The sequence below is a fragment of the Myxine glutinosa genome, chromosome 7 (genome assembly GCF_964187855.1).
Source record: "Myxine glutinosa chromosome 7, kmMyxGlut1.1, whole genome shotgun sequence".
Classification (NCBI taxonomy): Eukaryota; Metazoa; Chordata; class Myxini; order Myxiniformes; family Myxinidae; genus Myxine; species Myxine glutinosa.
Window position 1 is genome coordinate 184,574,766 of NC_136267.1, and position 25,753 is coordinate 184,600,518.

Here is a 25,753-nt window from a genome sequence, read left to right on the forward strand (position 1 = left end):
TTCGGGTTTTATAAAACAAAAGCAATTTCGGTACTTTGTAATTTTGAGCGCGTTAAACGCTTCAGGTCCGAATCCGACACTTCTGACACCAGTTTGTTACGGACCGCGGATTAGATGTTATTTTGACCGAGCGGTGGTGTAACCGCGGCCGAACAGTTATTCCCCGACTAAAACCCGATTCAACCCAAACGTTGGCCGTATCGCGCCGCAGCTATTCAATCTGGAAAACTCTAAAGCGACCGAATACAAAGAGGAAGAAGACGTACATAAGAGTAACGGGATTTATTACTATTTACACACATAAGCAAAAGGAGCAGTCACGTTTATTTACAGGGGACATGAGACGCAGGTGACACAGTGAAAATTATTAACTTATCTAACAGGCTTACTTACTACCCAGGACAGAACAAACAAAGACACTGACTCACGCGGGGAATTGCAGAGTGGATTGCTTGAAGGAGGTGTGTGGCTGGAGGGGGAGGACGGCACGGAGCTGGCTGGAGCTTGATCCCGCACGGGACGTCGGGCTGGACCTCGACGGCCGCTGATGCCACCGAGCCTGTCGTGTGCGCGGAGTCACGGGTCGGAGCTGCTTGTCTCGGTAAAAGCGCATCTGCTCTGACGACCCAGCTCTTTCTTTGGACTCAGTAAAAGCGCAACTCTCTGACGACCCAGCTCTTTCTTTGGACTCAGTAAAGCGCAACTCTCTGACGACCCAGCTCTTTCCTTGTACTCGTCTCCGTCTTTGTCAAAAGCTCATCTCTTGTCTCCTCCCTTGGACTCAACTGCTGGACTTATCTCTCGTCTCCTCCCTTCGACTCAACTCCTCGGGAACGCCCCGCCGGCGGGTTATATAGGCCCCGCCCCTCAACCTTTGCGAACCTCCCCGATCGCTCTTCCTCCGCCCTCTCTAGCCAAACCCCTTGTTCATGGTTGGTCGAGTGGGGCTGGCTCACTCCTCCCCTCTATGACGAGGTGGAGACACGCCTTTCTTCTCCGACCCTGCCTCGTGGTCAATGGCGGCAATTGGAGGGGATGTAATTGCCAATCGACGAAAGGGGGAATGGAGGTTTTTGGGAATGGGAATGAAGGGAATCTATTTCTTTTTCACTCGGTGCAATGGAGTATTATTCTAATGGAAGACAAGGCCTTACTCTAAAACACATAATAAGATATAAGCTACTGAACAAGGGTTTTATCGGGTCCTGCAATGTGGTGTTTATGGAATTAACTACCGAGACGCCCTTTTTATCTTTATACAACTCCGGAGGCAGGAGGGGCCATATCCAAACAATGTTCATCACCATTTCCAATACAATACAATTTAAAAATGCCATCCTCATATCCGCAACAATATGTTATTCTATTCCCCATGGAGAGTTCTTTACAATGCGCAATGTCTCATTTTTACCCTCGCCACAGGAGAGGGTATTGCATTTGAGTCCGTTTGTCTGTCTGTGTTTGTCCGCACAAAATAAATATGATATTTTTGCAACCATTGGTCCGATTGTTTCTGTCAACCCTCGACTCTGATTTTGCAACTGGTCCTGACGGCATCAGCCCACGGGTCCTAAAATCATGTTCTTCCGCTCTTTCACTCCCTCTTTCTGTTCTCTTCACCATCTCTTTTGCTCAAGGTCATCTGCCATCTGCTTGGAAATCAGCCAACATCACCGCATTGCACAAAAAGGTGCAAAAACAGATCCTAGCAACTACAGACCAATCAGCCTTCTCCCAATTATCAGCAAAGTCATGGAATCCATCATTGCTTCAGATATGAAATCTTTCCTCTTCTCCAATGGCTTGATCTCTGATCATCAATTTGGTTTCAGACCTGGTCACTCTACTCTGGACATGCTGCTTCTGCTTTCTCAACAATGGATGAAGGTCCTCAACACCAAACAGGAAATTAGAACTGTCTCCCTTGACATTTCACGTGCCTTCGATACGGTCTGGCACCCTGCTCGGCTCACCAAACTCTCCTCCTTTGGTATCCATGGAAATCTCCACGCATGGCTGGCGGACTTCCTCTCTGGTCGTAGTCAACGTGTGGCCCTAAATGGGTTTCTCTCATCTCCTCTTCCTGTTCAGGCTGGAGTTCCCCAAGGTAGTGTTCTGGGCCCTATGCTTTTTCTGGTCTTCATCAATGATCTTTCTGACTCTCTTGAAAATCATCTATCTCTTTGCTGACGTCTCTCCTCTCTGTCGCTTCATTCCTCATCCCTCAGATCGGCAGTCTGCAGCCTCCTCACTCTCTGCAGACCTGGACAAAATCACAGACTGGGCAAACAAATGGAACATGTCTTTCAATCCTGATAAATCTCACACTCTTACGATGTCTCTTCGAAAAGACCGACTGGACAACCCTCCCATCCACTTTCTGAATAATCCTCTCCAAGAAGTTCTGTCACTCAAGCTTTTGGGTCTCACTATTTGCCATGATCTTTCCTGGGAAAACCACATTTCAAATCTGGCTTCCAAAGCCAGTCGCCGACTGGGCATCCTCCGTCGTGCGAAGTCCTTCCTTGGCACACCTGAGCTCTTCACCACATACAAGGCTTTCATCCGCAGCTCTATGGAATACTGCTCTCCCCTCTGGTCTGGTGCTCCTGCCTCACACCTAGCTCGTCTTCACGCTGTTGAAACCAAAGCGTTCAGAATCATTGGAATCTCCCGCGATGAAGCCAACTCCAAGGGCCTTTCACTCACTCACCGCAGGCAGGTTGGTGGTCTTTCCATCTTCTACCGACTCCTCTCTGGCCTTGCCCCCCCAGCTCTCTCTGGGCTCTGTCCCCCAAATATTCCTACAGGTTGCACAAGATCTGCCTGCAACCCTCTTATGGTTAAACTGCCAAAATCAAGACTTTCTGCTCACTTTCACTCCTTCATTCCTCTTTTCTCCCGCCTCTGGAACAAACTCCCTCACTCTCTTCAATCCCACTCCACCCTCCAGGTCTTTAAAACAGCTGTTCATCACCATCTCTTATCCCCCCCATCCAAAACCTTGATCTTTTCTACCCCCGCTAATTTCGGTCCCCTTGTGTTTTATACCTCTCCCCCCCGCCCCCACCCCCCCTTCCCCCAAGCCCTCTCCCTCCCACACTTCTCCCTGCTCTCAAATGTTGTGGTTGTGTGCTTCCCCTTCTCGTCTTCCGCTCCCTCTTTTTGTATATTTTGTTTGTCTGGTTGATTTGTTTGTGAAATAAATGTTAGCTCTTTCACGAGCCTCGATTCAGTACACAAAAAAAAAAAAAAAAAAAATTGACAGGAAATTGACAATAGGTGCAACTCCTACTGCAGAATATTTTAATGATAATTATGACGTCAGACGTCCCGTGGTACGGGCACCATCTTGGAAAAACCAAAAACTTTGCACCTCTGGCTCTACATCTCAACGACAGTGAGATTTTCGACAACTGAAAGTGAAAGATAATTATCGATCAAAGTTGGACTGTAACCACCACGACGGGGAGATTTTCGAATTTCGATTCCGGTTTCGCGACACAATGGACGCGAATCTGCATTCCCGAAGCGGCTCCTTATGTTTGCCGTCACACATGCCGGCGATACGAGACCGAAATATAAGAAAACACAATATTTATCAGGACGGAGTTTCACACAATATTTTCAACGTTAAGTATCTTGACTAAAGAGCACTTACACGGAATAAAGGAAGGATAGCAATAGCCTTGGAGAAAACGTCACTCCACTTGAAAGGACATGGATTCCGGAAGAGAAAACTCATTCGTCAGTCGTTCTCGTTCTTGTAAATACAAATCAATCCTTTTATCTTTCTAAAAACCAAGAATGACCGCACCGTGGTCATGACCTGAGACAAACTCCGGTAACATCGACTGGGAAACACATTTAATTCACTCAAAGATTTATTCGACACCGCATTTACTGAACTGAAAATCTATACGACGCTCATAGCCCGTGAAAAGTGAAGCCACCGGGTCGCCATCTTGGTTGGCGCTGCTTGTGTGACTCGCATCGCGGATCTCGTTTTGAACGTTTTGTCCCAAAAGCCAAGTGACTATTAAAATGCCATTTTGCGCAGCAATAAACTGCTCCGATCGGTTACGGGAGGGTTGTGGAAACACGTTTTTACAAGTATTTTTTTATGTTGATGACCATGAATAGTGTAATTTTACTGTGAAACACCATTATAGTACCACACCTTTTCATTTGCTATTTGGCGGTCATCACACGAGCCCTGTACGTACTTCGATTCGTACGTCGGAAATTGCTTCACAGGTTTTTTAATGTAGTATAGGGAGGATTAAAGAGTGTATTTATGTTATACGGCATTCATAATCCATAATCGCACCTTCTCGTCGGGCCGATGGAAGTTTCACCAAACTGGTAAAGATTGAGATTTGATCATTGGAAGTGAACACTCTCGGTTTTGAAAGTGGCATTTTATATTGTGATGATAGTGGGAGCACTTTGTTTGAATATAGTATGGATGTAATAAAAACCAAATATGATCACACTTTGTGTGTGCACTATGAACACACACACACAATTAATTAATTGTACAGTATCGGTTAATTATTGTACACACACACACACACTACTTCGATGATTATAGATTTGCAACTGGAGTGAATATTGTGACTAAATCAGGAGAAATACAAAAGCAAACGTTTTTTTTATATATACAAAGTCGAGGCTCGTGTAAGAGCCAGCACAGTAAACACAAAAACATGCACGGACACATAAAACGTACAATAAAGGCAGCGGGAGACAAGATGGGGAGAGAGAGGAAAACATACACAAGCACAACAACAGTAGAGAACAGGGATGTCGGTAGATCTGTGGGAGGGAGAGGGCTTGGGAAGAGGTCGGAGAGGTATAAAACATATGGACACTGCACTGCAAGGACTTCCAGGAAAGAAGTTGGAATTTCGAAAAAAGTGAATCTGGGGTGAATTAGCGGGGGTAGAAAAGATCAAGGTTTTGGATAGGGGAAGATAAGAGATGGTGGTGAACAGCTGTTTTAAAGACCTGGAGGGAGGAGTGGGATTGAAGGGAGTGAGGGAGTTTGTTCCAGAGGTGGGAGAAAAGGGGAATGAGAGTGAAGGTGAGCAGAGAGTCTTGATTTTGGCAGTTTAACCATAAGAGGGTTGCAGGCAGATCTTGTGCGACCTGTAGGAATATTTGGGGGACAGAGCCCAGAGAGAGCTGGGGGGGCAAGGCCGGAGAGGAGTCGGTAGAAGATGGAAAGACCACCAACCTGCCCAAGGTGAGTGAGTGAAAGACCCTCAGATTCAACTTCATCGCGAGAGATTACAATGATTCTGAACGCTTTGGTTTCAACAGCGTGAAGCCGAGCTTGGTGTGAGGCAGGAGCACCGGCCCAGAGGGGAGAGCAGTATTCCATTGAGCTGCGGATGAAAGCCTTGTATGTGGTGAGGAGCTCAGGTGTGCCAAGGAAGGACTTCGCACGATGGAGGATGCCCAGTCGGCGACTGGCTTTGGAGGCCAGATTTTAAATGTGGTTTTCCCAGGAAAGATCATGGCAGATAGTGACTATCCCGTTAATGGGGTTCAGGGTGGAGGGAGGGGACATCATAAAGGTGGGGGAATGATCCCGTCCATCGGGTTCAGGGTGGAGGGAGGGGACATCATAAAGGTGGGGGAATGATCCCGTCCATCGGGTTCAGGGTGGAGGGAGGGGACATCATAAAGGTGGGGGAATTATCCCGTCCATCGGGTTCAGGGTGGAGGGAGGGGACATCATAAAGGTGGGGGAATTATCCCGTTCATCGGGTTCAGGGTGGGGACATCATAAAGGTGGGGGAATGATCCCGTTCATGGGGTTCAGGGTGGAGGGAGGGGACATCATAAAGGTGGGGGAATTATCCCGTTCATGGGGTTCAGGGTGGAGGGAGGGGACATCATAAAGGTGGGGGAATGATCCCGTCCATCGGGTTCAGGGTGGAGGGAGGGGACATCATAAAGGTGGGGGAATTATCCCATCCATAGGGTTCAGGGTGGTGAGGGGACATCATAAAGGTGGGGGAATGATCCCGTCCATAGGGTTCAGGGTGGTGAGGGGACATCATAAAGGTGGGGGGAATTATCCCATCCATAGGGTTCAGGGTGGATGCACGGTCGGACAACACAAAAACATACTGCCTCTGGTGACTTCGTTGGTGGAGGCATAAAAAAATGTTGAGGACTATTGAAAGGTATTCGTTTTAAGTTTCTGGTCACGACTCTGTGGTAAGGTAGGTCACTGATAAAAAGAACATCGATGTCCTCAAGTTATCTGTGGAAAATATTAAACGTGTGGAACAGGTCGTGTTGTACCGGCCTGAATTTGAGTGTCGGGAGCCCGATGCATTCAAGATTACCGGTATGGAAATAAGGTTCTCAAAACTTCCTGCTAGGCCCTAATGACTCCATAGCAAAGCACTTACAAGCGGAAGAAGGCAAGTAACTACACAGCTGTAAAATAGCAAGTACACAAGGGGTGTAAATTGACAAAACTACACATTGAGACAAAGGTGGGGGTTGGGTTTGGTGGGGAAGGAATCGGTCTCTGATATTTTGGTCACTGCTGGATGCGTGAAAATCAGGAAACATCACTCCAGTCCACAAGAAGAGTGCAAAAACAGATCCTTCCAAGTATATGCCAGTGGATCCTTCCAAGTATATGCCAGTGGATCCTTCCAAGTATATGCCAGTGGATCCTTCCAAGTACATGCCAGTGGATCCTTCCAAGTATATGCCAGTGGATCCTTCCAAGTATATGCCAGTGGATCCTTCCAAGTATATGCCAGTGGATCCTTCCAAGTATATGCCAGTGGATCCTTCCAAGTATATGCCAGTGGATCCTTCCAAGTATATGCCAGTGGATCCTTCCAAGTATATGCCAGTGGATCCTTCCAAGTATATGCCAGTGGATCCTTCCAGGTATATGCCAGTGGATCCTTCCAGGTATATGCCAGTGGTCCTGCTTCCAATTTCAAGCAAAGTCATGGCATCCATTATTTCTTCTTATGTCAAGTCTTTCCAGTTTTCAAACCCAGTCAACTCTGGACATGCTTCTGTTCCTCTGTGTTCTGCTTCCAGGTCTGTGTTCTGTTCTCCGGAAGGATCCTTAGACTAACCCACATATTTCCTTGGTCTTCCACTCAAAGATGTTCAGTCTCTTGAACCTCTAGGCCTTACCCTCGGCCATGCCCATTCCTGGGCAGACCACATAGCATAGCCGGCCTCGGAAGTCAGCCGCAGACTGGGCGTCCTCTGTCAATCCAAATCGTTTCTTGGGAAATCAGAGCTACTTACAGTCTATGCAGCTTAGTGGAGTACTGCTCTCCACTATGGGCTGGCACCCCAGTATCATAATCTCACTGTCCTGGATTTTGTGGAAACTAAAGCTCTGAAAAATATTGGAATCTCCCGTGATGAGACAGAAGCGCAGTCTCCTTTCCTCTGACATTGCAGGCATGGCAGTGGTCTCTCTGTTTTATTCTATCTATTTTCCAACATTGTTCCCTCTTCTCTCTGTCCTTTGGTCCTACATATTTACTCCAGGATGACATCCTTCCATTAACCCACTCCTGGTTAGGCTTCCAAAATCCAGGCTGACTGCACACCTCAACTCTTTTATTCCTCACTTCTCTCGTCTACGGAACCACCTTCAGAGGCTGTTCTGTTTCACTACTTCCTCCAGGATTTCAGGCAAGCACTACACCGCCATCTTGCCATCCCCAATTCTGATCTTTATTACCCATTAAACTTTCTAATCCAAACCATCTCACTTGCTAGTTTTCGTGTTTTCTCTCTTCCTCGTCATTCATTTGTCCCACTGTCAGCTCTACCTTATTCGTCCACGATCCTGTAAAGAAAAAAAATAGGGTGGAGAAAAGAGAAAGTTTGACAGTACAGCATAAAGAAATCAGAGACAAGAGGTATTTATACATGACACAAAGTATATGGGGAAAACAAAAAATATGCATTTTTGCTGATGTGATATGTTGATGGTCCTTAAAGGCAGAAATTTCAAAATTTAATTCAAGGATTAACATTCTTTTCTTTTTTTAAAATTCCTTTTCAGATACAACATAATAATATTTAATATAACAATCTGATAAACTTCGTGTAAATAAACCTGAGTAAATACAAGCAATGGAGATTGAACATATTTATTATGCATGGGTCTTCAAAAAAAAGAAAAAGCATTGTTCAATATATCATTAAATTCATGCAATCAAAAGATGCTTCCAAAGGTTACGGTATATCATTGCTGAGAGTTGCATTATTGCAGAGATTGATCATGTTTGACATAATACTGAACCCAGCTTTGAAAATAATCTTGTACCCTTTTCAAAGCAATAATACCAAGCATAGACTGTACATTGTTTATATACAGCATTTTTATCTTTACCGAATAAATCTGGTAACTTCCGGCAAAGGTCATACACACACTGCATCACTTTGATCCTGATAAGTTACCGTCAACGGATCGAAGCAACGGGATACACCATACATCCTGAATAATTATTAAAACCACCCTACGGCATCCCTACTTTCATCCCCCCTCTTTATCAGACGGTCTTCAAGGGTCTAAAGACAGGAAATTATGCAAAGAGATCAAAACGACATCCAAATGAAGTTGCCTGCTCTACTCACAACTGTTGTTCATCTGGCAAGGAATGATGGTAAAACCAGAGGATCCCTGCACACTGCAGATGCAAAAGGTGATTTTTGAGTCTTAATAATACACACGAATGAGTCATAAGACTCGGAGCAAAAGCCTTGCTTGGGTTTGTTTTTGCAAAAGAGTCAAGGTGCGGGAAACTGGAAAGTTGTGGCCACTTGTCGTAAGCAAAGCCCTCATGTTGGTCTCATCACAACGTATTCAACATGTACAGGGACTCGATGCTTCAGAATTGGCTCCGAGTTCTGGTTGAGACCACAAGAGAGAACATTTGTGCGAACACTAACAACGCAGTGAGTGACATTAGATCCGGTTCGGAAACACTGTAGTTCATCTGACAAGAGTCAGTAACAGCAGCATAAAAGAGTCCTCCAACGTTTTTAGCTCAAATCAAATGTTCTTGGTCCATGTAGCACCGTCACGGAGAGTTTCATCCCCGTCTTGCTGACAGAAATCCGGAGAGGTCTCCATGTTATCCCACACCCAACTTTGAAGTCATCCACTCCAGGCCTTGATACAAGCTGCAAAAGAGCACACGTTAAAGCTCCATGTAGACAATGTGGTTTCTTTTCTTTATACGACTTTTCTGTCGCTTATTCAAGAATTGCGGAATAAATGTAATGCTCAGATTACAAAAATAAAACAAGAGCAATCTGAGATTGCAGACCCTTGCCAGGACGTGCTTTTAGTGGTTTTAAGGCTTTTGTGTTAAAACAAATATGGCGGCCGAAACACATGACCGATGACGTCACCATTTTTTTTTCTCCGCCAATTTATCCAAAGATGACGCTCAAGAAATTTCATCTTGATCGGATGAAGTTTTGTACTTGTCGAATTATGACGTAATAATGGAGGGACCTATGCCAATATGCCATCATCATTAACATATATGTTATTCCCTATGGTGAGTTCTTTACAATGAGCCATGTCTCAATTTTTTCTATGCAGTGCTTTCGGAGATTTAGAGGTGCAACGTTTTTCGCGTTTTTCCCAGATGGCGCTCATAGCACGTGACCTATGACATCATAATTATCATTTTAAAAAATTCTACCGGAGGCGCACATATGGTGAAAATGTCCTGTCAATCGGACCAACGGTTGCAGAGAAAATCGTATTTATTCTGTGCGGACAAACAGACAGAGACAGACAGAGACAGACAGACAGACAAATGGAAAATCCCTCAGAGCGACACTTGGCAAAACAGAACAAAGTAGAATGGAATGCAGCAGAGCATCCTTTTGACCTCAAAAATAATTGTTGGTTGAATTCTGTGACCTGATATGTAAATCGTCTTCAAAGTTTAAGTTAATCGGATGAAAATTGACAATTTTAAAAATGTGGCCTATGTTGACCTTTTTGCCCATATTGATCTCAAAAATATTTGTTGGTCGATTTCAGTAAGCTGATATGCAAATCTTATTCAAATTTCAAGTCAATCGGATGAAAATTGAGGATTTTAGAAATTTGAAAAGGTTGTTGACCTTTTGGCCTATATTGGCCTCAAAAATAGTGGTGGTTGAATTCAGTTCACTGATATGTAAATCCTATTCAAATGTCAAGTCAATCAGATGGAAATTGAGGATTTTATAAACTTGAAAAAAGTGATTGACCTTACGCCTATGTTGACCTGTTGACCGTTTGACTTGAAAAAACAAATAGGATTTTGTCGGACCACAAACGTTACCATTTTGTGAAGTTTTGTGAAGATCGGTTTAAAATTGTGACCTGTAGGCATGTATAAGTGAGTGGACAGACAAACACACAAACCGGAGTGATCAACATACTTGTCCAAAAGTTTTTTTTTGCCAAGTAACAAACGGACAAACAAACGGACTCAAATGCAATACCCTCTCTTCTGAAGAGGGTAAAAATAAACAGTGACATCAAGTTATAATACAAAATCTTATTGTGTGTCAATTTCAACAAAATGTCTTATGACATCACAATGAACATGCATATTAATCTGATTTTAGGGAATGTAAATAACTACAATTGATAATATAATCCCATCCAACAGCAGAACATACCTTTACCATGGGAAAAGATCTGGTGAATGAAGTACAAAACAAAAATGTAAAAAAATAATAATAATAAAATAAAATATGGTAGTCACAAAAACCCAGGTGGTGTGAGGAAATTCCCATGTGACAGGTATACGCAAACACAACTCCCCATTCAATTGATAGAATCCACAAAATATTTTGCTTTATTTCTCTGAAACATTCCTACCCTATGGTGCATGGACCCCTAGGGGTCTGCAAAGCAATCGGGACAGGTCCACAGTTTGGGGTGTGGGGATAACATTAGGCCTCCCTCCACTGATAAATTTGTACAACAAATCCTGTGGTGAGGAATTTGCCTTAAAATTACTTGTCTTCTTTTCCTGGATGGAAAATTGAACCAAAGGAAACCTCCGATTATCATTATACTAAAATACGCAAATTGTAGTCTGTCTGTCTGCTATACATTCGGTCGTTACGTATCCAATCTCAAACAAACTTAACAGGAAGGCTAAGAGTCACATGACAGAGGCTGAAGCGACTTCATTTGCCCCCCTCCACGAGGGAGTTTCCACCTTGGCAAAATCCGTGTTAAGCTGTATAGATAGCTAATTGTGGCATTTTTCCCAAGGCAGCTTTTAATACCAAAAGTGATAACACAAATTATAATAACATAACATTAATGTTATTATACAAAAATATTAATATTAATAATATCCTCTCTCCCCAAGGCGTCTTCCTCTTTGGACAAATGCCATGTTAATCATACTAAAATACGCAATTTGGCATCTGTTTGTCTGTCTGTCTGATGATTTTTTGACCACGATACATTCCGTCATTACTTATCCAATTGCAACCAAACTTAACAGGAGGACGAAGAGTTACACAATGAAGGTTGTAGCGCATCCCTCCCCCCGTGCCCCTCCCCAAGTGGGTTTTCTCCCCTGAGCGGGGTTTCCCCTCCATTGCCATCAATGGGGTTGCGTGTTGAGGTATATATCCATATTAAGTTAGCTTTATCGTGGCGTTTTTACAAGGCCGCTTCGAATAACAAAACTAACGATAATAGCATAATATTAATGTTATTACAAAACATAATTAATACCAATAATATCCCACCTCCCCAAGGGGTTTTTCCTCCTTAAACAAACGTCGAGTCAACATTTATAAATAGCTCATCATGGCGTTTTCGTGGGAGCAACGGCCCAACGGCCTCTAACAGAAGTAAAAATATTATAAACCACAAACACGTATGATTAGCTTTTTAAACAGTCGCTAATGCTGTTTATAACACTAAATAAAGAAATCTGAGGTAAGTTCAGCGAGGTAAGTTTTACTTACAGAACTGAGCGAACAAACGTCGAGTCAACATTTATAAATAGCTCATCATGGCGTTTCCGTGGGAGCAACGGTCCAGCGGCCTCTAACAGAAGTAAAAATATTATAAACCACAAACACGTATGATTAGCTTTTTAAACAGTCGCTAATGCTGTTTATAACACTAAATAAAGAAATCTAAGGTAAGCTCAGTGAGGTAAGTTTTACTTACAGAACTGAGCGAAGATCTACTGTACTTTATATACTCCACAATGGTTGGGTTAATAACACAAGCAACGGTACCCGCCCTATAGGTGGGGCAATTGGGAAGCCCAAATGAAAAGACAAAATATCAGAAATTGAAGGCTTTTTTATTTTAAACGATTCATATAAACATCCGTTGAATCATATCACATGCAAATCATCAAAATCTAAACAGTATCTTTAGAATTTCAATAAAAGCCACATCACTGTTCATATCGGTAAATATTACTCCATCGTGTTTCAAATCGTGATAGATAAATTATGATCGTGATGATCGTGAATCGTGATCGATAATCGTGTTCAAAATCGCTATGTCGTATGTACTCCTGATACGTGTACCAAATTCCCGATACGTGTAACTGTACCAAATCAACAGTTAAAAGGATTTTGAGCCGATAGCTGTTACGGCCTTGGCAAGATCGATGGAGACAGCGATCTGTTGGCGTATTCACCGCCCAAATAGCTATGTGGAATTCTCTCATGTAGAGATTAAACGTTACGGCTGTTACGGCCTTGGCAAGATCGATGGAGACAACGTTTATTATACTTTTAATGAGGGACACTGTCTCAAGCCCCAGTCCCATCACGGATGTGACTCAGCAGTTTACCTGAGCCTGACGGCGATGGGCAAGGTACACGCTGGCCCGTCCGGTGTAGCGCGCGTGCGGCCCCGGACGTAGAAGGGCATTAAACGTTCATTAAACATTAATCGTTCATTAAACATTAAACGTTCATTAAAGGATTACGAAACAAAAAACATTACGAAATTATGTTCACACCGTCACGTCAAACACTACCGTGAACACATACATCGTCACAATGAGAACATCGTCACAATGAACGTCATGCGAACGTGAATGTTATGCGGGAGTCAAAACCTGAGAATACTGGAGACCAAAGCTGAAATTGGGAAAACTAAATAGCCTATTTTACTCCTGGAGATCCCAGGATTATCCACCCAAAATATCTTTGCGATCGGTTCAGCAGTTTTTACGGTACCTTCGAACAGACAGACAGACAGATTGTCGAGGTAGCGATCACTTTTCAGTTCTCCAGACCAAGGCAAAAGCAAAATAAAGGGAAAAAACGGAATCGATCAAACCTGGGAATTAATCTTCTTGTTCATAATAATAATAATAATCTTCTTCAGACGGCATATTTCCAAGCTGCCTCTATCAATGGCAATGATTCTGCTACCATTCGATAGAGTTTTACTTCCTGCAACATCCTTTGATATTATAATTCTTGTAGCTTGAAAGGATTCCTCAAAAAGTACAGAAAACGACATTCCTATGGAAAAGAATGGGACTGGGGTAGGCGCGGCTATGACTGTCAATCAGCTCGATGTGGGCGGAGCCGCTAGACACATTTGCCTCAGTGTCGGCGTTATGCGTGACAATGTTACGTGGCATCAAATAATATCAGCAGAAATATCATGTCTCGGGAAATGCCTCGTTTTTCAGTAACATTTATGAAAATAAAATAATAGCGAGGTACCAGTGATGTACACCGCACACGGGACACGTGGTCACAATCCCTCCAGTCGCGGGTTAAGGTAAAAGCAAACCACGTGATCAATAAACCTTCTCGGGTCACGGTTTCTCGGCGCCAGATTTGTTACGTTGGTGCATCACTGATGGCGTCATATAAACAGCCTGAACAAGGAAACCACGGGAATTGAATCTACTATAAATGTTGGTGTGTGTGTGTGTGTGTGTGTGTGTGTGTGTGTGTGTGTGTGTGTGTGTGTGTGTGTGAATAAAAGAGATATAATTGTGAGGAACAGAAATGAAAAAACGAGATGTGTGTGTGTGTGTGTGTGTGTGTGTGTGTGTGTGTGTGTGTGTGTGTGTGTGTGTGTGTGTGTGTGCGCGTGTATGAGTCATACTTTTTCACGTCTATTAATTAATTACGTACTATTCAAATGTGCCTTTTAACCCTCTAAACTGCTGAGCCCCTTAACACTTGACCCAAAATACCCCCCCCTCCCCCCGAGGACCCAAAAGACCCTCCCCAAACCCCCCCCCCCCCCCCCCCGAGCACCCAAAAGGCCCAGATGAACCAAAAGTCACCGAGGACCCAAATGTCCCCGATGACCAAACTCACCCAAAAGTCCCCAAAAGTCCTTGATGACCGAAAAAAACCCAGATGACCAAAAAGTCCCGATGAACCAAAAGACCCTCACGGGCGAGCGGTATTCAATGACAAAGGACGGACTGTAACCGAAACAGGCCCGGACAGGCCAGGCCCGGAAATGTCAAACGAAGGTTACTGACCTTGAAATGAGATAGAAAATAATGTATAATCAGTTATGAGGTTAGTTAGCTACACAATACTGAAAATACGGTGAAAAATGAAATGAAAAAAAATAATAAATAAATAAAAGATGGGGGAAAAAATAAAATAATTAAAAATCGAGCTCCGTGAGGCTCGACACATGACATTGGCCTAACCAAATACCGAAACACCTGTCAGATTACACCAACTCCCTCGGAGAAGATGTAGCTTGAACTCGATTACCTGCTAAAAAGACATCTTTTTCGGGCGTGGCTCCGCCCACAATGAGCGCATACGCCCACTCTCGGCAGGACACAACTAGTTCATGATATCAACCTCCCACCCAAGTTTCATCAAGATTGGATATCATCGGGTAGTTATGCTGCGGGCGGACGCGGACACACACACACACACACACACACACACACACACACACACACACACACACACACACACACACACACGCACACACGCACGCACGCACGCACACACACACACACACACACACACACACACACACACACACACACACACACACACACACACACACACACACACACGACGAATATGGTGGTCACTTGATAACTCGTGAACCAATTATTCAGACGGTGTGTATTTCTGAGCTGGGCCTCTCTCAATGGCAATGACTGGAGTTTCACTTGGTGCAGAATCCTTCGTTACCCTGCGCTCGTGAAGCGAAAAGCAGGGTTAAGCATTTAGTTGCGTACGTGTGCCGTGTGCCGTGTGCCGTACGTGTCTGCATTTAAAAAAATCATTTTCTCAGCAACCATTGGTCCGATTGATACGAAATTTTACCATAGAAGTGCCTCCGCCTGTATAATTTTTTTATTCATAATTATAACGTCATAGGTCACGTGGTGCAGACGCCATCTTGGAAAAACGTTACACCTCTATATCTCCCAAACCACTCAATGGAAAAAATTGAAACATGGCTCATTGTCAAGTACTCACCATGGGGAATAAGATGTGTTGATGGTGATGTCATCGGTGCCTTAATTATGACGTCATAATTTGACAAGTACAACGCTTGATCTGATCAATATGAATAAAACAAAAATTCCTCTGCAACTGTTAGACCGATGGACACTAAATTTTCAGAATATGTGCGGCTCCTACTGTAGAATTTTTCAATGATAAATATAACGTCATAGGTCACGTGGTACAGAAGCCATCTTGAAAAAAAATCGAAAAAAGTTGCACCTCTATATCCCCGAAGGTGAAGGTTGGTTGGTGAAGGTTGAGCCTGGTGTTGGCTTAGCAGTTAGGGTGCCGGCTTGGGATCCTAGGATCCTGGGTTTGAATCCCGGTCAATCGCTGAATTAACGCCAGGGGGGTTCACTCAGCCTGTCATCCTTCCGAGGTCGGCAAATTGAGTACCAGCTTGCTGGGATGAATGATCCCGGTGTGTACCCCGGTTTAGAATAGGTACACCGTATCCCTGCGCATCGTAAGAGGCGACCAAGGGTTGGCGTCAGGAAGGGCATCCGGCCATAAAAATATTGCCTCAAAACAGGGAACCATGATTGTCATGGGACCCGCAAGGCTAACCCCCGCTCCAGCGGAGAAAATGGCCTTAAAACGATCATTCATTCATTCATTCATTCTCTATATCCCCGAAACCACTCCATGGAAAAAATTGAAACAAGGCTCATTGTCAAGCACTCCCCTTCGGGAATAAGATATGTTAATGATGATGTCATCTGTGCCTTCGTTATGATATCATAATTCGACAAGTGCAACACGTATCCGATCATTGTGAATTTTTTTTCTCAGCAACTGTTGGTCTGATGGGCACAATTTTCACCATTGGAGCGCGTCCTCATGTAGAATATTTAAATGATAATCCTGACGTCATAGGTCATGTGGTACAGGCGCCATCTTGGAAAAACTTTGCACCTCTATGTCTCTGAAACCATGCCATGGAAAAAATTGAGACCTGCCTCATTGTCAACTACTCCCCATGGGGAATAAGATATGTTAATAATGTCATCGGTGCCTTCGTTATGACGTCATAATTCGACAAATACAACACTTTTCCATCCGATCATTATGAATTTTTTTTCAGCAACTGTTGGTCTGATGGACACTAGATTTTCACCATAGGAGCACCTCCTCCTTTAGAATATTTTAATGATAATCATGACCTCATAGGTCATGTGGTACAGGCACCATCTTGGAAAAACCAAAAAAAATTGCACCTCTATACCTCCAAAACCACTGCTTGGACAAAATTGAAACATGGCTCATTGTAAAGAACTCCATATGGGGAATAGGTGTTGTTAACGATGACATCATTGGTGCCATAATTATGACGTCATAATTTGACAGGGACAACGCTTGGTCTGATCAGTTTGAAATGTATTGAGTGATATATGCAACAATTATATTAGAGAATATAAATTTATGATGTCATCGCTCTCGTGGTCTGGCAGCCATATTGGATCAAAGAAAAATAATGTTGAAAAACAGAAGAGTTGGCTCACAACAAGTTGACTGCGCAAGGTAAGTATTCTATGAATACCATCTAGTTATAATTTGTTTCTCCCGTTCATTTATATCGTTAAATATTTACAGATACTCTCTGAGAGCGTGTTCTCTCGTACTCGACCAACACCATCGTTGTTTGGCAAGGCCATGCCCTTCCCCACGCTTACTCGATAATCAACCCCGAACCTTGCTATGCGCATGCACAGATAAGAAGTGCGTCACGTGTACAGTGTGTTTTACTAATGTCTTTCTGATGATATATAGTGATGTATTTTTGTCTGGCGAGAATCTACTCAAGTATTACCGAGGTCTTCTGATTTCCCAGAACCAGGATTTGGATACCACAGATAAATACTTATATCTTGCCTTGATAAAGTTCTTCATTGAAGTTAATTTTATAAAACTATTATCAACAAAGAGTGCGTTGGTACTGTCGAATCTACGTATTAACGTTGGGATGATGCGGTTAAAAAAATGTCGGCCCACCCACTGATACAAATCAAAGGTTGGAATATCTTTTTGTCCTCTCATAGTAGTTTATCGAGGACATTTGCATTTCGAGTGTATAATAAGTATTATTGACACTTCAAGTGAACAAAACAGGAAAACCCACGAGTGTCTTTCACGTGTCCGGCCGTGCATAAAATTCCTCGAGAGGCTCCGCCCCTCCCCTCTGTCCCTGCCCTATTGGTTAAGAGGGAAACCACACCAGTTATTTTGGGCATTTCGAAGTGCAGGTCCTTGTGTGGCCTGAGGCTGGATGAAGACATTACTCTTTGAGAAACGAGCAATAAGACAGAGCTGCAAGATACAGTCAGGGTTACGTAAGACAATATAGGAACATGTGTAGTGTTTGACTTTGCTGACTAAGATATCTTGGCACTTTTGCTCCAAGATTGGGTATCCTCTGAGTACCATATACCATTATGTTATTCCACATTGTAAAAAATTACAGAAACAAGTGAATAAAAAAATTTATGCTAAATTAAAAAGGCAATGTAGGGATGACAAACGACAGTCTAAAAAAGGTCCTAAACAAGATAGGGATGATGTTGGTTGAGAGAGTAGCTAACAGTATTGCCATCACATAACAATCCCTACATCACTGCCTCCAGACTATTGTCTAGGGCTAGGTCGAGCTAGAAGTATAAGAAGCTCCTATATAATTTCAGGGAGTTCTTGCAGCTTAGCTTCAGTTGTCTTTCCTACTTTTCATTTTTATCAACTTAGAGTAACCAATCACAAATTGAGATAATGATAGAATGTTGTTATTAGAGCTGTCCACGCATTTTTTTTTTTTTTTTTTTTTTTTTGTATACAAGAGCGAGGCTCGTGAAAGAGCGAATATTAATCACACAAAAAGTCAAACCGACACACAAAACACAAACTAAGGGCAGCAGAAGACAAGATGGGGAGAGAGGGGGAAGGACACAAACACAACATTTGACAGCAGGGACATCGAGAGATCTGTGGGAGGGAGAGGGCTTGGGGGAGGTGGGAGAGGTATAAAACATATGGACACTGCAAGGACTTCCAGGAAAGAAGTTGGAATTTCAAAAACGTGTATCTGGGATGAAAATTAGTGGGGGTAGAAAAGATCAAGCTTTTGGATGGGGGAAGATAAGAGATGGTGGTGAACAGCTGTTTTAAAGACCTGGAGGGAGGAGTGGGATTGAAGGGAGTGGGGGAGATTGTTCCAGAGGCAGGAGAAAAGGGGAATGAAAGAGTGAAGGTGAGCAGAGAGCCTTGATTTTGGCAGAGAGCCTTGATTTTGGCAGTTCAACCATAAGAGGGTTGCTGGCAGATCTTGTGCGACCTGTAGGAATATTTGGGAGACAGAGCACAGGGAGAGCTGGGGGAGCAAGGCCGGAGAGGAGTCGGTAAAAGACAGAAAGACCACCAACCTGCCTGCGGTGAGTGAGTGTAAGGCCCTCGGAGTTAGCTTCATAGCAGGAGATTCCAATGATTCTGAAAGCTTTGGTTTCAACAGCGTGAAGCCAAGCTAGGTGTGAGGCAGGAGCACCGGCCCAGAGGGGAGAACAGTATTCCATTGAGCTGCGGATGAAAGCCTTGTATGTGGTGAGGAGCTCAAGTGTGCCAAGGAAGGACTTCGCACGACGGAGGATGCCCAGATGGCGACTGGCTTTGGAGGCCAGCTTGGAAATGTGGTTTTCCCAAGAAAGATCATGGCAGATAGTGAGACCCAAAAGCTTGAGTGACAGAACTTCTTGGAGAGGATTGTTGAGAAAGTGGATGGGAGGGTTTTCCAGTCGGCCTTTTCGGAGAGACATAGTAAGAGTGTGAGATTTGTCAGGATTGAAAGACATGTTCCACTTGTTTGACCAGTCTGTGATTTTGTCCAGGTCTGCAGAGAGTGGGGTGGCTGCAGACTGCCGATCTGAGGGATGAGGAATGGAGCGGCAGAGAGTGGAGTCATCACCAAAGAGATAGAGAGGATTTTCCAGAGAGTTGGAGAGATCATTGATGAAGACCAGAAATAGCACAGGGCCCAGAACATTGCCTTGGGTACTCCAGCCAGAACAGGAAGGGGAGATGAGAGAAATCCATTCAGGGCCACACGTTGTCTATGACCAGAGAGGAAGTCCGCAAGCCATGCAAGGAGATTTCCATGGATACCATAGGAGGAGAGTTTGGTGAGCAGAGCTGGGTGCCAGACCATATCGAAGGCACGTGATATGTCAAGGGAGACAGCTCTGATTTCCTGTTTGGCATTGAGGACCTCCATCCATTGTTGAGACAGCAGAAGCAACATGTCCAGAGTAGAATGACCCAGTCTGAATCCAAATAGATGATCGGTGTTCAAGCCATTGGAGAAGAGGAAGGATTTGATATCCGAAGCAATGATGGATTCCATGACTTTGCTGATAATTTGGAGCAGGCTGATTGGTCTGTAGTTGCAAGGATCTGTTTTTGCACATTTTTTGTGTAAAGCGGTAATGTTTGCCGATTTCCAAGATGCTGGCAGATGACGTTGAGCAAAAGAGAGGGTGAAAAGAACAGAGAGAGGGTGAGATAGAGCGGCAGAGCAGGATTTTTGGACCCGTGGGCTGATGCCGTCTGGTCCAGTTGCAGAATCAGAGTCGAGGTTTGACAAAAACTTCTCCACCTTGTCAGGAGAGAAGGACACAGAGTCCAGGAGCAGTTTGGTCCGACTGGGTAAGGTGGGAACAGAGAGAGATGGGTTTGGGACACAATATTCTGAGGCAAACACAGAGTTGAGGCATTCGGCTTTGTCACGTGCGGTGTCAACTGTGCAGCCATTTGAGGTAAGGGAGGGGATGGAAGGGGAACAAACACCAGAAACGGATTTGACCAGAAGCCACCAGGATTTGGAGGAAGGAGACAGGTTTGAGAGTTCATTCTTGAGTGTGGAGAGATAGTGCTTCTTGGCACTCCTGAGGGTAGACACACACTTGTTCCGAGCTTGGTGGAAGGAACTAAGATTGCCTTCAGTTGGATTTGCCTTCCAAGAGGCAAAGGCAAGTTGTTTCAGGGCAACTACCTCACCACAAGACTCAGTGTACCATGGACGGGAGGAAGGGTGAGACAACTGAAGATGAGATGTGATAAATCTGTGCATGAGAGAGAGCAGTTTGCATTGGAAGAATTCCCAGGAAGAATTGATGTCACAGGCAGTGGAGATGGGAGACCAGTCCAGATGATTGATGGCTGCTTGAAGACCATGCCAGTCAGCCTGAGTGAAATGCCAGACTCGTCGGCGCTGAGGAGGCTCTCTGAGAATGGCCAGAGAGATGTCCACTTTAACAAGCACATGATCAGAAGAACCGATTGGAGCAGAAGAAGAGCAGCATACATTTGCAGGGAGGTTTGTCATAACCAAGTCTAGAAGAGAAGATACTCCATTGACTGAGATCCGGGTCGTGAAATTGACAGATTGTGTCAGTCCCAATGAGTCGCAGAAGTCCTTTGCTGAGGTGTCATGGCTGGTGAGAGAGGAACCCACACCCAGCCAGCTGGCATGATGACAGTTGAAGTCGCCACATATGAGGAAGAGAGAGTTTGGATGAGTTGATAGAAGTTGGTCCATGTTGTCAGACAGCGAAATGTAAATCGAGTCATCACTGTTTGGAGGACTGTACAGAACACATATGAACAAAAGGTGGGAGCGGAGAGGAAGCCGTAGCCAGAGGTACTCCTGGGGATGGGGTGGAGAGAGGGCAGTGCAGGGCGAGTGAGGAAGAGAGTTTTTGATAAAGATAGCAACCCCGCCACCAGGATGAGGCTCAGGTCTATCATACCGGAGGAGGGAGTAACCAGGAAGAGATATTAAGGAATCAGAGATATCTTGAAGGAGGAAAGTTTCTGTTTAGCAGATCAAGTCTGGATTGTCAGAAGCAACCTGAATGGAGAGATCAATCAGGTTTGAGCGAAGGCCCCGGATGTTTGAGGTCCATACCGTTAATGAGGAGAGAGGGGGAGCATCGGTTGTAGGACAGGGGAGGGGAGGGGTCGGGTCAGATGAAGGATGAGAGGAGGAAGTAGGGAGAGCAGTTGATAGTGTGTCAGAGATTACAGAAGAGTTACAAGAAAGGGAAGGATGAGGAGGATGAAAGGTTTGATGGTGATGGGATGAGGCACGGTGAGGGGTTGTTTGAGGGGGGGGGGGGGGCAGAGGAAAGTAGAAGGTTGGGGAAGGTGGAGGTATGAGATAGAAGGGAGACGAAGTGGGGAGGAGGCAGCTTTGAGTAGGAGGGAGGTGGGGGAGAATTGGAGGGGGATGGTGGGGGGGGGGGGGGGAGATTTGAAGGGAAGGGGTTGGGGGTGAGTTTTGAAGGGGAGGGGCAAGGGGGTAGTTTAGAAAGTGGATGATTAATGAAAGACGAACATTTGTAACAAATTGGGTTGATTGTGATTTTCAACTTAGCGATCCTTTTAAGAACGATGTAGGAGGGGTGGAATGAATGAGAATTTAGAGCATGTAGTGAGAAAGAATTATAAGAAATTGAATATATTTTTTAAGTGGAATGAGTTGAAGAGGAAATTGAAAGGAGCCTTTTAAATAGGAAGAAAAACAGCATGTTGTGATATACCACTGAATAAACACTGCAGGGGAAAGTTTAAACATATTTAAAGAGAACCGTGAAGAACAATCTTATATTCACAAAAATACCAACGGGGAGAGGGAGCCTCGAGGGACAATCACGAGTCACTTGAACAGGGCAAAAGGTGGAAGTCAAGGAGATAATGGGGGCGGGGCAACACAGCGCACATGGGCAGAAGCACACGATGAGACAAAAGCACACACGATGAGAAGCACAATGAGACACATGGAGAAAGGGAAGTAAATGATGTTGTTGTTTTTTTGTTTGTTTGTTTGTTTGTTTTTGGGGGGGGGGGGGGGGTGTAAATGTTAGACAAAGAGTACATATTCAGGGAAGTTCGGGGGAGGAGGGAAAAATCTAAGAACCAAACAAAAACAGCGAAGGAAGAAACTTAAGTGAACAAACTTTGACGGGGGACCGGGGAAGCCTGAGGCTACAAGGCCGCACACGCCGGGCAAACAGAAACGATTAATTTATGAAAGATTAACACCAAGAATCTTCCACGGGACACACTAAAAGGTACACACACCGAAAGATAAATACAGTTTTGACAAAAATACAATTGTGAACAATGTCAACTTCGAAACGTGGAGACCGTGTACAGCTTCGAAAAACCGTGACGTCGCCCACAAGATCTCGCGAGATCTCCAAGGTCTCCGCGAGGTTTGTAAGAAGTTGATGATCATGTATTGATATTATAACATTGTACTTGGGCTGCTAATTTGTAGAGTCTCAGTATGTGGCTACATACAGGAGTAATCATGTGCTGCTGTAACCAGTGGAGTATTTGTCGAAGCTTGGAGCAATAACTGATGAAGTGTAAATGAGGCAGCGGTGTAGGGATTGTCATGTGATGGCAATACTGTTAGCTACTCTCGAAACCAACTTCATCCCCATATTGTTTAGGACCTTTTTTAGACTGTAGTTTGTCATCCCTGCATTGCCTTTTTAATTTAGCATAAATTTTTTTATTCACTTGTAATAATATTAATTACGCAGTTATGAGATAAACTTAAAATTCTGAAGTGTCATGGTTTTCAGCTCCGCAACAGCAAATTTCATACAAAAGCAAAATCAATCCATTAATTTGCATTGAAAAGCCAAGTATTATCATCTCAAAAGAAAATGCTCCCAAGCAGTACAATACCCTTCTCCAGACAGAGCGCAGCAGGCCTGGATGTGCCATGGATGGTCCTTGATGCCGGTAAGTTTGAGGTACTGCGAGATTTCAGCGGCAGTCATACAACCCTTCATGTCTTGCTTGTTGGCAAATATCAAGACAGAAGCCTTGCGCAAGTCCTGCTTGACAACACATACCAATACAAACTCAATATTGATAAATGCTTTCAATCTACAAGGGACAAAATGATCTCAGCAGTCAAAGATCTGTCCACATCACGTGACACAAAACAAAGCCATCCGTGTTCTTTTTTAAATATTTTTGTTTATTAACGGTAGGATATTTACGATACATCGTTACAAATTAAAAAGGCCAATAAATGTTTTGTCTTTTTTTTGTCTTTTTTTTTCTCTTTTTGTTTTTCTTTCTTTCTTTCTTTCTTTCTTTCTTTCTTTCTCTCTCTCTCTCTCTCTCTCTCTCTCTCTCTCTCTCTCTCTCTCTCTCTCTCTCTCTCTCTCTCTCTCTCTCTCTCTCTCTCTCTCTCTCTCTCTCTCTCTCTCTCTCTCTCTCTCTCTCTCTCTCTCTCTCTCTCTCTCTCTCTCTCTCTCTCTCTATAATTCTGTTCCCTTAGAAGGAACTTCAATGAAGGAGGAAGTCACTAGGCCTATCAAGCCTGAACAAGGGTTGCCAATGAACCTATGTTTGTTTATCCACGATCACCATCCATTTAAAATTTTGCGCATCAATCAAGGAAGCAACATGTACCATTTTCAAGTTTTTGGTACAACTGGACCAGAGTCTGTTTCGAACCGCTGACCTCCCACACTCGCAGCGGACACTCTAACCACGTTACACCACCGAGTCTTGTGCTGCATTTGCACGTGCCATAGTCCAACGGTATGGTGCAGAGGTCACGCACTTAACAGAGCCGTCTAGTTCGGGTTCGATTCCTGACCTGACTATAAAGTGTCAGCCTGAAGTTTCGCAGGCAACAAGTTGTATCAAAAGAATGCACTATCCCTCGGATGGAGGGAAATCTGGGTGTCTCATCTGTTAGAATTAATTGGTGGATGTTAAAGGTCCCAGGTGTCTTTTGCGACGAGTCGGTGAGTTATCACCATCGCCCTGAACAAATTTCGGTTATCACTGTCGCCCTTCAGTCAAACATCAGGTCTGGCCAGTCGACTTGCAAAATACGGGTCAAAACTGTCACAATCTGACCACACATGGTGGGGAAAATAAGATAAATGAAGATGGAGAAGAGATATGTATGTTCCATAAAAGGCAATCAACAAAACATAACCGTGCACCACCGGAACAACGTTTTTTTACGCTGCTCGTAACATGATAGACAAGTGCACCTCCCAAACCACCTGGTGAGCCCTCCTTTGGTAGCTCTGACATGATCTGCTAATGGATGAGTATCCTCAACATTGATCGGGAATAAATCCACCTTCACAAAAATGTTTCATACAACGTCGAAAGATCGAAATGGAGCTGACATACACTTGGGGGAAGTGCCGTCACTTCCTGAGATACTCTGGGTACGAGTGACGTCACACCAATGGCACCGCTTTTCTAACCAAGCTCCACGGGGCAGAGTGGCCACAGAATCTTGTTTCTCACAGTCAGAGAGTCCTTTTGGTGCTTTTTTGCAAACTCCAAGCAGGCTTTCATGTGTCTTTCACTGAGGAGAGGCTTAAGTCTGGCCACTCTGCCATAAAGCCCAGATCGGTGGAGTGTTGCAGTGATGGTTGTCCTTCTGGGAGTTTCTCCCATCTCCACACAGGATCTCTGGAGCTCACCCAGAGTGACCATCGGGTTCTTTTAATCTCTCTTACCAAGGCCCTTCTCCCCCGATTGCTCAGTTTGGCCGGGCGGCCAGCTCTAGGAAGAGTCCTGGTTTTCCAAACTTCTTCCATTTCAGAATTATGGAGGCCACTGTGCTCTTGGGAACCTTCAATGCAGCAGAAATTTGTTTTTGGGCTACCCCAGATCTGTGCCTCGACACAATCCTGTCTCTGAGCTCTGCAGGCAGTTCCTTCGACCTCATGGCTTGGTTTTTGCTCTGATATGCATTGTCAGCTGTGAGACCTTATATAGACAGGTGTGTGCCTTTCCAAATCATGTCCAATCAATTGAATTTACCACAGGTGGACTCCAATCAAGGTGTGGAAACATCTCAAAGATGATCAAGAGAAATGGGAGGCAACTGAGCTAAATTTTAAATTTCAGCATAATGCTGCAACATAACAAAATGTGAAAAAAGCAAAGGGGTCTGAATACTTTCTGAATGAATGAATGAATGAATGATCGTTTTAAGGCCATTTTCCCTGCCAGAGCGGGGGTTAGCCTTGCGGGCCCCATGACAATCATGGTTCCCTGTTTGAGGCAATGTTTTTATGGCCGGATGCCCTTCCTGACGCCAACCCTTAGTCGCCTCTTACGATGCGCAGGGATACGGTGGACCTATTCTAAACTGGGGTACACACCGGGATCATTCATCCCA

General features: G+C 44.2%; 2 protein-coding genes across 6 annotated transcripts in view; both read right to left on the minus strand.

Annotated features, from left to right (window-relative positions):
* Nucleotides 1–3,738, minus strand: part of C7H2orf76 (chromosome 7 C2orf76 homolog) — a 38,989-nt gene extending 35,251 nt beyond the window's left edge. For both annotated transcript variants that reach the window (XM_078782616.1, XM_068123706.2), the window contains exon 1: nucleotides 3,662–3,738. The gene's annotated coding sequence lies outside the window, so the exon portion shown is untranslated. The remainder of the gene's footprint in view (nucleotides 1–3,661) is intronic.
* A 4,405-nt stretch (nucleotides 3,739–8,143) lies between these two features.
* The window catches only part of LOC137431888 (ADP-ribosylation factor-like protein 5B), a 43,706-nt gene continuing 26,096 nt past the window's right edge, over nucleotides 8,144–25,753 (minus strand). The window contains exons 5-6 of one of the 4 annotated variants that reach the window (XM_078782620.1): nucleotides 23,272–23,423; nucleotides 8,144–9,195 (exon numbers count right to left, since the gene is read on the minus strand). In XM_078782620.1, the coding sequence (XP_078638746.1) occupies nucleotides 9,147–9,195; nucleotides 23,272–23,423 (201 nt within the window). In that variant the 3' untranslated portion in view covers nucleotides 8,144–9,146. Of the gene's footprint in view, nucleotides 9,196–17,528; nucleotides 17,842–23,271; nucleotides 23,427–25,753 lie in introns of those variants that run through there. The other 3 variants (XM_068123709.2, XM_068123707.2, XM_068123708.2) reach the window with 3 other exon arrangements.